General features: G+C 41.7%; 4 protein-coding genes across 5 annotated transcripts; 3 read left to right on the forward strand and 1 right to left on the reverse strand.

The window, feature by feature from the left end:
- Positions 1-6,373: 6,373 nt before the first annotated feature.
- l(3)neo43 (cytochrome c oxidase assembly protein COX16 homolog l(3)neo43) lies at positions 6,374-6,960 on the forward strand. The gene is made up of 2 exons (XM_017180125.3): positions 6,374-6,532; positions 6,593-6,960. Exons 1-2 carry the CDS (start codon positions 6,414-6,416, stop codon positions 6,786-6,788), a joined length of 315 nt encoding a protein of 104 aa, XP_017035614.1. The 5' UTR covers positions 6,374-6,413; the 3' UTR covers positions 6,789-6,960.
- Positions 6,961-7,096: 136 nt separating this feature from the next.
- Positions 7,097-8,834, forward strand: MRG15 (MORF-related gene 15). The gene is made up of 4 exons (XM_017180458.2): positions 7,097-7,240; positions 7,297-7,411; positions 7,470-7,585; positions 7,644-8,834. The coding sequence occupies exons 1-4, from the start codon at positions 7,165-7,167 to the stop codon at positions 8,627-8,629; spliced, it is 1,293 nt and encodes a 430-aa protein (XP_017035947.1). The 5' UTR covers positions 7,097-7,164; the 3' UTR covers positions 8,630-8,834.
- LOC108084296 (18S rRNA aminocarboxypropyltransferase) lies at positions 8,828-9,720 on the reverse strand. The gene has a single exon (XM_017180459.2). It carries the CDS (start codon positions 9,642-9,644, stop codon positions 8,832-8,834), a length of 813 nt encoding a protein of 270 aa, XP_017035948.1. The 5' UTR covers positions 9,645-9,720; the 3' UTR covers positions 8,828-8,831.
- A 387-nt stretch (positions 9,721-10,107) lies between these two features.
- Cp190 (centrosome-associated zinc finger protein CP190) lies at positions 10,108-14,924 on the forward strand. 2 transcript variants are annotated; one of them, XM_017180257.3, is made up of 5 exons: positions 10,108-10,257; positions 10,783-11,285; positions 11,350-12,355; positions 12,435-13,387; positions 13,446-14,924. In XM_017180257.3, the coding sequence occupies exons 2-5, from the start codon at positions 10,884-10,886 to the stop codon at positions 14,448-14,450; spliced, it is 3,366 nt and encodes a 1,121-aa protein (XP_017035746.1). In that variant the 5' UTR covers positions 10,108-10,257; positions 10,783-10,883; the 3' UTR covers positions 14,451-14,924. The 2 variants fall into 2 exon arrangements, with proteins under 2 accessions (XP_017035746.1, XP_017035747.1); XM_017180258.3 differs by lacking the exon at positions 10,108-10,257 and adding an exon at positions 10,314-10,574.
- Positions 14,925-15,115: the final 191 nt, after the last annotated feature.

Consider the following 15,115-nt stretch of genomic DNA (forward strand, 5'->3'; position numbering starts at 1 on the left):
CTGGGTATTTTAAAGCCACTGCTTTCGACATTACACATTTAGGATATTAAAAATTCGTATCAAAAAATTAAACTATTTAAAAAAAATGTAATAATATTATTACTATTTATATATTTTTTCTTTTTTATTAATACCACTTTAAAATGTATTAACTCTTAAATGTAATTTTGTTCATTTTTAAGATAATTATTTTAAATTTAAATTACAATTACGTTTATACATCAAACGTATTATATTCGTGGTAGAAGGTAAAATATCAAAGCATATATTATTTATATGCCGAATTTTAGATTAATAATTCTGGGCAATAATGCGATAGATAGAGGTAGTTATTTTTAGCAAACATATAAAGGCTTAATAAATTTGCATACTGAATTTAGATTTTATTTATATAAATATTTAATAAAATTTTAAACAATTTGGGGACATTTTCATTGAGTAATTTAGTAAAAGACATTAAATCGTCCACGACATTTTTGGAACTATAACTGAATCGAGAGAATCTCGATTGGATAATGAATTGGTATGCAGAAAATGTACTTTAAGGGTAAATAATTAAACCATTTAACATTTTTTTCTTTGCTAGACATGGTTTAATCAAATCGACTGTGATGCTGATTAAGAATATATACAATATATTAAGGAAAATTAATTGTAAATTGACAAACAAATCTATACAATTTATTTTTTTAAACTTGTACCAGATATACATACATATTTATAAATCTATTTGTAGCTAAGTAAACTAAATGAAAAAAATATTTTAGCACTTAATCGTAACTATTTCCAATCGTCATTTCTGTCAGTGTAGCTGAAAATGCCACCCCACAATATCCAATATATTTACCTTGCCCGAGAGAGCCTCCATTTGACTTCGGCTGACGCTCGGGCCGTGTCTGTGTGAGGGCCGAACCTCTTCGGGTGATTTACGATCACCTAACACAAGCACAAGAAAAGCCGGCGCCTGCGCCATTTCTTCGCTCTCCGCACAATCCTTTCTCCCGAGCGGATTTTTGGGGCTTTCACCTGTTCGCTGTGGGTGCATGTGTATAGGTGCTCAGGCCTTTGGAATCGAACATTTTTCTTTCTGCCTATTTTTGAATATTTCCCCGTATTTTGAAAAGCTTTTCTCACCCAGTATTTTGCCGATTGCAAAATATATTTCCAACACAAATCCAACCATTTCTCTTTCCCTTGCGAGTGTGTGTGTTCGTGGATCTTTTTGTTTTGCTTTCTGATGTTCTCCGCTTCTATTTTTAATTTTCAGTTATTGATATGCCAAAAAAATCTTGTTTCACTTAGGTATATGTGTGTATTTCACACCATAGGTCTACGGATTATTATTTTTTTGTTCTACACGTATATATCCTATGCGATTTCTATAGATTTTTCAACGTCATGTCTCTGAACGGAAAACATTTTGCTTGGCAATCATTTATGTCTCAGATGAAGGTATACGATTTTTGTAACTGTCTCGGAAAGAAACGCATCAATGATTCATCGTAAGAATTCAAGACGTGAAAATCTTTTGAATGCAATTTCCTCAAAATCAGATCCAATCTCAAGAAACGTACATATAAATGAATCTTTAGCCTTGTAGATTCTTTTTCGACCACTTGGTCACGCTCACTTTTCTTCTTGATATTCGCTACATATTTTATAAAATGATTTCAGATAAATTGTGGAACTTGTAAAGATTTTCTGAATGATTGGATTCTGAATATTATCTACAAATAACAATAGAATAGTTCAATTCAATTCTGAATAATAAATATTTCAGTAATTTAATTACATACTTGGTATTATATTACTTTGCTAAAAAAATGAAAAATCACTTGTCAAATATTTAGATGTATAAATAAAACAAAAGATTTCGCATATTATATTTATAAAATGTAGGCAAATCAATATGGATTAGTAGTCAAAATTAAATAAATCTATTTAAATTAAATTAAATCTAAAGTTGTCCCATTTGTGAAATGTTATAACAAGTGTCTTAAAACAAATCAATATCATTATTTTCAAAAACGTAAGAAAGTTGATATAAGCATTTAAATATTAAAAGTAACTAAATTTGCTATAATTACGTCTTTATATAAAATATCGCCTAATAGTCTTTTGATTGCAACCAACCCACCTATAAATATCAGCTAAATTGATATAAGAAAACGTACTCCTCCTTTTTCTTGTTTGTCGTCGGTCTTGGAGAAATTATGTTTTTTTTTTTTTTTTTGGCAGCACCGAGGCGCTGAAAAAGTTTATAATTAAATATAGCAAACACCCACATAATGACGTAATTGTTTTCATTCAAAACAAAAAAATTGTGAAAAAGTAAACTAGATCAATATATATTTTTTATACTCACGAAAAGGAGGATTCATGAGAAAGGCCCTTGAGAAAAGTTGAAAAATATTGTAAAAACAGCGAAAACGTCAAAGCAACTTGCTAAATAAGAAAACAAAATCATGGTCAACGAAGCTGCTAACATGTGTTAGTTATGGAAAACCAAAAGTTTTCATAATTCCAAATAATAGGTACAAGTATACATACCTATGTATGTATCAATGTATGTATGTACATATGTACATACAGCTGTGTTCACGGAAATAGCAGTGCCCCACGACCTGCACGTTTAAGATCGGAAAATCCTGTTACAAACACTATTTTCATAAATTTTTTTTTCATAAAAGCTTAGTATATTTAATTATTAACAATACCACAATCATTTAATTTAGGTAACATAAACCCTTTAGAAGATATAGCTAATAACAACAAAAAAGGTCTATATTATGCCGTTCATTGAAATAGCAGTGAAAAACTAAAATTCTTCATAAATTTAAAAATATCGTATAAGAAACCTATTTCTTCTTAAATTCTAATTAACTATGATCTAATATTTTGTTAAATAGCCTTTCGAAGCTATCACAGCCTCATACCTGGGTGGCATGGAGTCCACCAAGTCTTAGCAACGCTTGAGGGGATTATGGTCTCATTCCTCCTGCACAAATCGCCAAAGCTGCGGCTTAGAAGTCGGAAACTTCTTTAATACGTAGCCCTTGATGTCCCCCATAAGTTTTCGATCGGAATAATATCCGGGTACTGTGCAGGCCATGACAGTGCATCCACTTTTTCATTAAGAACCCACTCCTTGGCCACCTTGCTGGTATGATTAGGGTCACTGTCCTGCTGAAATGTCCAAATTAATGGCATATTTTCATCAGGATACGTCTGCAAGACAGTTTTTAATATTTCGACATAAACATAATGGTCTTTGATCCGACAGATCATATATACGGGACCTAAAACGTTGTATGAAAAGTATACCCAAACCATGATTTTTAGGCCACCATGTTTTACTGTCTTCAGCGTATGGTTTGGGTGGTACTTTGTATTTGGAGGTCGACGGACATATTGTCTTGTCCTATTCCACCAAATAAAACCAGTTTGGAGTCATTTGTCCAAAGGATATTACGCCATTTGAATAGTGGCAGTTCAAGTGACTATTGGCGAACTCGGATCTGGCCTTGATATGCCTGTAACCAAGCAGTGACATTTTCCATGGACTTCGCGAATCTAAAATTTATTCAATAAGTCCCCGGCGAATGGTCCCATGACTGATTCCCATGCCAATTCCCGCTCATATATCCCTAGAGGATGCAAAAGGACGAGCTTTGCTGAAGCGAAGTACGCGTCGAGCCTGTACAACTGTGGTTTTGCGAATCGTACCTCGGTTTTTTTGGGTTCGGTTCATATTTTATGATTTATAAACTATTCTAAAATAACAATCTGAAAGATTTGGAGTCTCTTTACATGTTTTGCCCTTCTTTCTAGGCTAAGTAATCTAATACCTTTCTCTCATGGAGCAGTGAGGTCCTGCGCCCACGAAAATAATTTTTTTTGCGTTGTAAAGGTGTATTATAGTATAAACTATAATAACGACCGTAATTAAACTCATTTTTTACAAAATTAAAAGAAATTTCGGCACTTTTTGCGAAAGAAAATTAAATACTGCTATTTCAGTGATCGGCCAAAACGAGCTGCATATGTGAAAAAATATCAATAAAACATAAAAATAGAGCAAATCTAACGGAATTTTTTCTCGATTCTTATCTTTATGTTCCATTTTACAAAAACAATGTGCAATAGATCAGCTTGCAAAAAGGAATATGTACAAAAAAACGTTTTGAAGTTGTTCCTCTGTCGCACTGCTATTTCAGTGAACACAGCTGTATGTATTTCTCAACTTAGCTCAGTCAAGTGCACGAAATCTTGCTGGAAAAATCGAAACCATATTTGGCAAAAATAGCATGGAAAAGTGCAACGTGACCTAGGGGCATAGACGACTTACAAAAGTCGAAAACAAGTAGAGTCGATTACTCAAAGTCGAATATTAATATTAGGTTTATCAAGAGCGAAAATATCATAATATTGAAAAAATATCTCAATATTATTAAAACATTTTATTATACTTTAAATTGTATTTAAATTAAAGAGGTTACCTTTGGTTCAAAAAGTATCAAGGTGATAAAAATAAAAAGCTTCCTTATAGATAATAAAGTTTCGAGATATTAAACAGATTAGTTTTTTTTTAAACAAAAAATGTTAAAAATCAAACCTACAGATAAGAAAGATATTGGAATTTTCTCCTTTAAACATTTCTTTGTAAATACATTTTAAGTAAGTTAAAATCTCAGAAAATGGTTATTAATGAAATTTTTAAACACAATTTCAAGGTAACTCCAAGCATCGCCCATTTTTCAGCGAATCCTTTGAATATTCTTAACTAAAATTTTTCGAATAAGTGTTGCCCAGTCAAAATAATTGATGACTTAAAACCATTGTGAAATTGTTCAAATTTTTGGCAATCAATAGTAAATCCATACTATTGATTGCCGAAAATTTGAACAATTTCATATTAAAATTTATTTATATTAAAATCTCCTAAGTCTTTTGTTACACATATCACGCGAGGTGATTTTGTCTTTGAAATAATTTAAATTTGCAAATGAATGCTCAGTGAACAGCGGGTAGGGTGCCACGAATAATGAAATATAATCTGTGGACTGCTGGAGTACGCAGCCGGCATCTAGGAGTGTTTTTGGGGGGTGTGGGCTATGCTATTGATGACTCAATTGGCGCCGGCTCCTTGTGAATGAAGCGAATGCGAGAACTGGTTCTGGTTGGGGAGCTTTCTGGTGCCAAAAGGAAATCCTCGCTGCAAGCTGCAGCTACTTGCCTTCCCAAAGTTTGCAAAAGTGGCCAAGGTGAGCTGGGATCGAATGTCATGTGTGGTGTGCTTGTGAACAGCGTTTTGGCGCTCATCAACATTGTCAGTGTCAATTATTTGAGAATTAAAGAGACACTCGAGACCTTGAACTTATCGCCAAACCGCATGTAAATATATAAATTAGACGAGCGCCGGAAAACAATTGTTGTTTAGAGATTCCGATTATTCTCGCACTTGGCAGGGCGCACAAACCTCTTGATTCGCATTCGCATTCAAGGACAGCGCTATTTTCATGCTTGGGAACAGCTGCAGAAAGTGATTGACATGAACAAAAGTGGTGAAGCTTAATTTTAAGGAATTGTAAACAAATGTGAACTAAAATAAAAAATTAATTATAAATGTTTCCGATTAAATTTGGTGTAAGCTTTTGTAAAGATTTTGGGACAAAATGATTAGGATCTTATGGTTTCGAAATCCATGGAAAAGGTATCGATAAGTAGGCAACAAAATGAAACGAATTTTAAAATAGAACAAATTTTGCATTTTTAAATACGCAATCTTTTGACTCGTATTGGAAGATATTAACAAAAACTATAATAAGAGTTCTGTTGGAGAAAATTAGCTTCGGCGTTTCGTCTTGGGTTTCTTATATTCCGAAAATCGTGTTGGTAATTTACATTTTAAAATATATGAATGAATGATGATTCGTTATTTAAATTGTTTAATAGAGGTGAAGGTCAAAAGTACTTGGTTTGTATTTTTACAGGTTTACAGTTACAGTTTTACATTTTCTGCTTTAAATTATTCTCTACATCAGCCGATTGATCCTATGATAATTATATCATATGTAAGTCGTCGGATTTTCATAAAATTTAAACCGAAATTTAAAAAAAACACAAAATGGCCGCATCCCAAAGTAGATGAAAATATTTTCGTTTTTAAATGCTTTTCAGAAAAGATGTACTTTTTTTATCAATGTCTCCAATTTTTTGCTTAAAATTTTAAGCAAAGCTTAAATAATTTTTACAGTGTATATTGCAATGTGACCGTTTGGAGAAAAACTAAATAACTCACGTTTTGTTTTATTTGGTATTTTCATTTTTAAAAAACATAAAAGATCTATCGACTTTTTTAAAATCATCGTTGGTATCGAAGTGACATCAATGTTTTGACATCTCTAATAGTTATGTCTTTCGCCGAAAAATTAAACCATTACAGTAAACGAAAATCGTTTCGATATGGGATTCCCTTCCTGGTTATGATGGTCGCCGGCTCTTTTGGCCTGCAGCAGTTCTCGAACCTCAGGTTAGCATTCAGAAATCACCGGAAATCCATGCTGTAACCCCGAACTTGCACGTTTTGCAGGTATCAGTACTCCAAGAAACAGCCGGTGACCCCGGAGGAGATGAAAAAGTACGGTGTAAACATGAAGAAACGGCAGGAGGTGACGCTGGAAACGGAGTACGATAAGGTGAAAGCCGTGGACATCGATAATTGGGAAAACAAGCGTGGTCCGCGCCCCTGGGAGGAGGAGGGTCTGGCGACGGCGGCAAAACATTAACTATTACGTTATTCTGGAACCATTTTGCACCCTGTCTTCGCAATTTTTTCCCCAGGAAGCAAATAATTCGTCCCTAGGAAATGTTATTCATGTTGAGGACTTGCTGAAAGCAGACTGTTTGTTGTATATATAGTCTTAAATAAATATATGAAAATTGTTTTTTAAACCTAAATGATAGTTTTATTAACAGGGTTTTTATAAAGCTAGGAAATCAAAATAAAAACAACCAAAACAAAAGAATTATAAAACTAAGCCCGATAGCACAAATAATACTGATAGGATATACGGTATTTTTTGGTTCCCAACCGTTGGCCTTATTGCTCTGCTACCACCACGGTCACACTGATCTCTAATATTTTCTATTTTCCAAAATAAAATGGGAGAAGTAAAACCCGCAAAAGTGGAAAACTGGAGCACAGGAACATCCGATGCAAACACGCTGTTTGCGGATGGTGAGACCCCCTCGGGCTATACATAAGTTCCTCTAACCAATTCTCCCGCCTTCCAGGTGAACGGGTGCTGTGCTTCCACGGCCCGCTCATTTACGAGGCGAAGGTGCTGAAAACAAAGCCTGATGCGACGCCGGTAGAGTACTACATCCACTACGCAGGCTGGAGCAAAAAGTATGCGAGGGATTTGTAAAAAAGAAACCGCTCTGCATGAATATCCTTTTGATTTCAGCTGGGACGAGTGGGTGCCCGAAACCCGAGTGCTGAAGTACAACGAGGACAATGTCAAGCGCCGCCAGGAGCTACTGGCGAGCCAAAGCGCCCCCTCAAAGAAGGACAATAAGAAAGGTGCGTTCTCCTCGCGGTTGTAGTCAAACCACTAATAAAATCCATTTCCCAATAAAAGGCAGCGCCAAGGCAAAGAAAATGGAGCAGATACGGAACGAATCTCGTGCCTCCACACCCTCCAAGGACAGCAACACATTGCAAACGACCGCCAGTAGCACACCAACGACCAGTGCGGGGCCGACGACCAAGTCGGATGCCGGTAGCACCTCCAACACGACCAGCAATAGTGCCGTCACCACCACCTCCACCAGTCGGGCCAATCGAAAATCCACACAATCTGCAGCTGTCGTAGCTACGCCCGGCACGCCAGTTGACAAAAAGGAAGATGCCAACACGACGGCGGAGATCACAGAGGACGAGGCAGCCACACCGGTGGCGCCGAAAAAGAAGCGAATGAGCGAACAGCGGCCGTCGCTGACAGGCAGCGATGTTGCAGCGGAAAAGCCGGCGCCGGCACCCACCACACCATCCACACCTACTGCGGAGTCCGCAACGTGTGTGGAAAGCGAGGAAGCCTACGCCGCAAAGGTAGAGGTAAAGATCAAGATACCCGACGAGCTAAAGCACTATCTGACCGACGACTGGTATGCGGTGGTGCGGGAGCACAAACTATTGGAGCTACCGGCCAAGGTGACAGTGCAGCAGATCGCAGAACAGTATTTGGCGCACAAGAAGTCGGTGAAGTCGACCAGTGCCAGCAAGGAGGTGGCCATTAACGATGTTCTGGATGGCATTGTGGAGTATTTTAATGTCATGCTCGGCTCCCAGTTGCTGTATAAATTCGAGCGCGCCCAGTACTCTGATGTGATGCAAAAGCATCCAGACACTCCGCTGTCAGAGCTGTATGGCTCCTTCCACTTGTTGCGGCTTTTTGTGCGCCTGGGCTCCATGCTCAGTTACTCGGCGTTGGACCAGCAGTCCATGCAAAACCTGATTCTACACCTACAGGACTTCCTGAAGTTCCTGGTAAAGAATAGCGCCATGTACTTCAGCATGAGCAACTTCATCAACGTGGACCCCGAATACGTGCGAAATTCACAGTAGTCGTTGGCCCTCAGACAATCAAACATCTCTCTCTCTCTCCCTTTGACTTGATGGAAAGACTAGGAAGTGAATATTTCATCCAAACAGTTTGCAATAATTCTTTAGTTGCTCTTCACAACTGGTTTGTAAATTAAAAAACGCACTAACAAGTTTTGTAATAAGCTAAATGTAATGCTAATAAAATGTCAGCACCTTGTAAAAATTAGCCCTTGGCTTTAGCCTCCGCCTCGTCAGCATCGCTTTCTTCACTTTCCGCCTCGCTGCTACTGCTGCTGGTGGGATAAAAGTCGCGCAGATCTCGGGGCTTATCCCGCTCCTGCTGCTCTCTTTCAAGATACTCGTTTTGCACCTTGAGAATCTCGTCGCTGCTCTTGCACGTCGCGTATGCGTTGAGGAGCTTTTCGTTGAGCTCGATGAAAGCGTGGCCCCAGGAGAATTTTCCCAGGAACCAACGCGCCTCATCTGTGAAGCCACAGATGTACAGTGTCGCAGCGATGGCCTCCACGCAGCTGAGTTTGCATGGTTTGCCGTAGTTTATGGGATTGGCGGCCACGAGGAATGGCAGCAGGCGCGGATGAGGGCTACGCATCCTGCTAAATGGCGTTTCGTCCAGCTTGGCCCACGAACAATCGATGACGGCCACGCCAGAGGAGGCCACAATATCCCGATCCAGCGGACTGACGCATAGCTGACCAACGGGAGACAGGACGAGACCGGCAAACTTTTGTCCCAGGCGGAGATTTGAGATCAGTCCCAAGCGAGCCAACTTTCTGCCCGAGCACTTCTTGGGATCGCAATGGTTAAGGTCCCACATAGCCACTGCAAACTCCGGCGGTTGGCCGAGATCATCCCGGCCACCTGCTCCAGAGGAGTCCGAATCCGAGCTGTCGCCTTCGCTGCTACCAGCCAGTTCGTTGGCTTGCTGGGCGAAGCTACGGGCGCAATTGTGATTCGACTTGACATTGCGGTAGGGACCTCCGCCTCTCTTCCCTTTGCCTCTATTCCGGCCACTCATTTCGATTTAAAACTAAAATATACAACTTGTTGTTTTTCAGAATCTCGTGGTGACAGAGCTGCCAACCCGTTATTTTCGTTATTTTGTTTGCATTAAAAGGTGGCGCAATGAAATTGAATTCGTGGATTTGTGACGTCATTTATTTAAGAAATGGAAAACATCAAGAGTAAAATATATACATTTCACAAGGTTATTTAAGAAAGTGTCGTGGTTACTACCTTAATAACGCAAGCCAAAGTATACTTTTATTTTGGTACGAAAATATCCCAGGCCCAAAAATTAATATTCCAAATAACTGTTTATAAAACGCATTCCAAATTGTATTAATATAAAATTCCTTTATTCTATCCTATTCAACGGGCATTGCTTGTACAAGCCTTATTTTTAACTTTTAGACAAGTTTCAAATTTCAAATCAGAGTTTAACGGTTTCCAGCCGTGCGTCACCTTAACAGCGTCATGTCGGCGGCAAAGCCGCAATCGCTTGCCTATCGATAACCCTCCACACAACCCTGTCACGCAAACGATGATTGGAAAAGAACATGGCTGCCTGAACTGGAGAAGGAATTAAATAAATTTTTTTCCGGCAAAAATAGAGTGCAATACGAATAAATGTACGTATTAAACGTGTAAACTCCCGATACGTAACACTTAAATGTGATTATCGCGAAGATAACCAGAAACCGAGGCGGTGTAGGCAACTGTGAGCCTCCAAAAACGCGTTGTTGTGTGAAGTGGGGAGGCGCCAAAAAAAGCGCAGAAGATGCAGCAAACCAAGTGATGCTTGGACAACGAAGTTGACCTAGAATCATTCTGGACTAGCTGACGATTAGCTGTGGAGATGGAATAATAAAAGAAAGCCTGGCGACGCGCACAACGCACCCACACATACGCTAGCAACTCGGGCACACACACGCGTATATCGATATATGTGAGCTGCATTGCGCGCCGTGGCCGCAAGGAAAAATAACCGAAAATCAATTGACGCGCTGTGCATTTAAATGTAACGTCCCGAAATTCACTAATTCTAATTGTTCTTGTTTTACTTCTTTCCCGGTCTCTCCTTGTTGCCTGCGGCGTGTCCTAATTCGCATTTCCCGCCCCCTAACTCCGGCGCTCCTCACCCCTGCGGAGTACAGTTGCGCCACCAAGCCAGAGCAAGCAAAACAACGGGGAGGGCGCGCAAAAGAAAACAAGTACTTGCCAAGGCCACAGGATACAGGACATCAGCATCGGCGAGATGGGTGAAGTGAAATCGGTAAAGGTGGACAACTGGGGCGTCTTCTTCCTGCAGAAGCTGCAGAACTTCTTCAACAAGACGGACTACTGCGATCTGACGCTCCAGTTTCGCGACAACTCACAGCTAAAGGTGCACCGCCTGGTGCTCAGCGCCTGCACGGACTACTTCAATGTGCTGGAGCAGACGTGCGAGATCGTCGACGATGCCCTCATCATGCCCAATGAGTTCCAGGCGGACGTTGTGGTGCCCATCGTCAACTTTATGTACACAGGCACGCTGGAGTTCGAGTTGAAGATGTACGGCAAGCTGTTGCGCACCGCCAAGGAAATGAATATGACCGTTCTGCTGAAGCTTCTTGAGGCACATCGGCGGACCATGGAGAACGTGAATCGCCAACAAAGGGTGAGTCAAACATTTTCTGTACTTGCCATCAGTTACTTACACAAATTTGTGTGTCTTTTTGTAGCCGCCCAGTCCAAAGGGCATCCGCCGACGCGTCGTTGGACAGACCAATTCGGGAACTCCACAGCAGCGTGTTATGGGAACATCGCCACAGGGCCGTGGGATGACCAATGTGGGAACAACCCCTCTGCGACCCAACACTCAGCGGGGGCCCATAGGCAACTCCATGATTCGAAGCGTCAACACCATCGTTAAGCAGGAGACCTCTCCATTCGAGCAGCTCCGCAAGGGATACAATAACAACAAGCGACCGGCACAGACCAGCCTGCTATCGCCGCCCTCGAAGAAGCCTAGTTTGGAGGAGGTCAAGGAGTTTGCAGAACAACAACGGATGCGCAAACAAATAGCTGCAGAGTTTGGAGATCACGACCCCGAGTATGACAGCGGCATGCTTTACGACGATGTCCATGCAGGGGACGATGACGACGACGATATGCCACCTCAGCCCTCTACGTCCAAACAGCAGCAGTTGACAGCATCACCGCAGGGCACACAGACTCAGCTGGAGCACGGCTCCACCACAATAATCCTAAAGCAGGACTCACCCAGCCAGACGCCCACGATAATTGTGAAGGATTCTTCAAATGCCAAGCTGAATCACACCAAGATCATTGCTGAAGTGCTCCGCCAGTATCCGCATATAGTCAAGGGTCACAAGAACATCAAGCTGAAGATAATGCCCAATACACCAGCCACACCCGCTGAGAAGTCTCCAGCGCAAGTTAAACGTGGATCCCCGGTGCAAACCGGCTCGAATCCACCATCGTCATCAACATCGCCGCATAAGAAGCTGCATGTGTCATTTAAGGCAGACAAGACGACGCCTCTGATCACTGCCCAGCAGAAGGCCGCGAGTTCTCAGCAGAAAACGAATACAAACACGCAGTCTTCAGGCGGCTCCCAGGCAGCAGCGCCGAACCAAGCTGGAAATGCAGGCTCACAACAGAAGCGACGCATCGACAGCAAGACAATGCACGCCTTAATTGCCCAAGGAGCGGAGAATACCACTGGTAAGTGATGTTCAATAAAGGATGAACACCTTGTATGTTTCCTGTGTTTTTAAACTAATCATTACTGTTTTGCTACTAGGTCCATGGCTTTGTCTGAGATGCGGTGTCAATGGACGTCCCATCAGCATTCCGTCGTATCGAGGCTTCCGACGCCATCTAATCAATACGCACAAGGAGACCATCGATCCTGCGCTCTGCGAACACTGCGGTTGGCGGTCGAGCAACAATCGGGAACTGCACTTCCACATGTACACAGAGCATCAGGTCAAATCGCTGCTGTACACCTTCGCCGAATGCGCATTGTGCAACCAGTCGTATCTGACAAAGAGCGAGCTGGAGGCACACATTAATGAGGCGCACACGGATGACAATAAGCAGCAGTGCATATATTGCAACAAGGTATTCGAGCAGGAGCTTCAATTGTACAGACACATGAAGAGCTACCACAAGGAGCAGGCCCTAGAAGATGGCATTATTGATGAGACCGATGAGGAGTTCCTTGGCTCACAGGACGAGGAGGATGAAGGCGAGGAGGAACAAGAACCGGAGCAGACCGGCAAAGTACGCATCCTTTCGGACATCAGTCTACCGCCAACCACTAGTGCCATTGCAGTGCAGCAAGCCGCCGACCAACAGCAGCTGCAGGAGCAGTTGGAGCAGGAACAAGATCAGGTGCAGCAGCAAGAGGTGAAATTTGTGGGAGCTGACGGCAATGAGGTTGAGCTTACGGACGAGCAGCGCAAGGAAATCCTATCGCAGCTCAATCAGCAACAAGCCGGTGCCGCCGCCGGCGGTGTTGTGATGGTGCTCAGTGAGCCAGAAGCAGAGACCGCTAAGCAGGAGACTGATGCCAAATCCATGGCTGGCACTGAGGAAGAGTACGACGACAGCCAAATTTACAGTGAGCTGGCTGCCGCCGACTCTGTGGAGAGTAGCAAGAAGAGTGTCGCCGATGAGAGCAAGGAGTCCATGGATAATCTGGAATGGGCCGAAAACTTAATTGCCGAGTCCGAGGAGCAGAGCAATAAGGAGGTAAGTTGGGTCATCTCCACATCTTAAAATGTACTGGGTAAATATCTCCAATTTACAGCCAAAATCGGAAAAGTCTCGCGATGACATTAGCGAAAAGCTTAAGGAGCTAACGGGTGATTGGACCGAGGATGAGAACGATGAAGAAGCCGATAATAACAGGCCCGCTACAGCAGAGCTAGAAGGAGAACTTGCCGCGAAGCAGTCAGAACCAACAACCGGTGGTCAAATCCACGAGGACGAAGAAGACGACATTGACTTGGCCCTTAAGTCCCTTCACAAGGGACCTGAAGATTCATCTGCGACAAAGACTAACGAGGAAGCTGGCGATGAAGCGGTAGATTCGGCCGCTGGCATAAATAGTCAGCCCGAGCAAATGGAAGTCGATGTCCAAGAGACCAAAAAAGATAAGAGTCCAGAGTCTGCCGTAGTCAGGATAAAGAAAGAGGCCGAGTTGGATGCCGAGGAAGAGGAATTTATCAAGGAGGATCCGACCACAGTAGACCCCGAACCTGAGGCAGAGGTTGCTGAGGCAGAATCAAGCGAAGCTGCAGCTGCCACCGAAGGCGAAGTTGATGTTCACATGGAGGCGGAGAATATACGCAAAGAACTTCTAGAGGAGTTGATAGCAGAGTCCGAAAAGCCCCATCAGGAGGAGGAGGATGAGGAAAAGAATGAGGCCCACTCTGAGCAGACAGCAACGACAGAGGTGTCCGCTCCTACAGCAAGAGCTACAAAAGAAGAAGATCATGAGCCTGCTGCCGATCATCCAGCTGAAAGTGAGGAACCGAAACATCAAAAAAAGGTTGCCAAGAACGAAGAAGGTTCCAAGGCGTCGGACAAAAAGGAGATCGTGGAAGATAAGCCAAACAAATGCGATGAAGTAGCAAGCACAGACAAGGCGGCACTAGTTTCTACGACAGTAGCGGAAACTGAAGGAGCGGCGTCTGCCGCTGGAGGAGCGAGTGAAGCGGAAAAGGTCAAGAGTCTCATTAGCGAGTGGGGGGACGACGAGGAGGAGGAGGATGAGAATGGTGTTAGTGCGGCAGCGAAGGAGGAGCTATAATTACTAGATTTATTTATGTTCTAAGTTCGGCAGACGCAGACCAGTCAGCGCGGCACGAATTTTCGGTTTCTATTGTAAATTAAATTGTTAACGAGAATTGAGTTGAAGATAAGATACCCATATGCACAGGCCTAAGTGTATAAGATCTAATCTGCACATCTCACGTAATTGTAAATCCAATGCCCCTTTCCATCCCATTTATGTTCGTAACTTGAATGAATGATTAGAGACCAATTCCACTCAGCCTTGCGCTATTTATGAGTGTCAGTTTAGTTCACCCCCAAGCAACACACCACCAACAGAGGAGCAAGCAACCAACATTTCACAATTAGGAAAACACCTTATAAATACATATATGCATATTTAGTATACATATATACCGATACATACATTTTAGTAGATGTATGTAGTTATATGGATGTTGTTTTAATTGGTTTAAAACAAAGAGTAAAATAAACGCGGATTATTAAGTAACTGATGATGTTTTACGATTGTAATTAGTGACATTAAACAAAACATAACAAAGAAGAAGCCCCATTTTTTGATTACCGACCCGTAGCTTGTAAGATTTATTATATATAAAACAAAAGAAGAAATCAATTACAAATACACTGGAAAAAGCTAAAAATATAAGTTTAGACTAAAGACTATTGTATGAATTGAAT

Source organism: Drosophila kikkawai, chromosome 3R (genome assembly GCF_030179895.1).
Source record: "Drosophila kikkawai strain 14028-0561.14 chromosome 3R, DkikHiC1v2, whole genome shotgun sequence".
Classification (NCBI taxonomy): Eukaryota; Metazoa; Arthropoda; class Insecta; order Diptera; family Drosophilidae; genus Drosophila; species Drosophila kikkawai.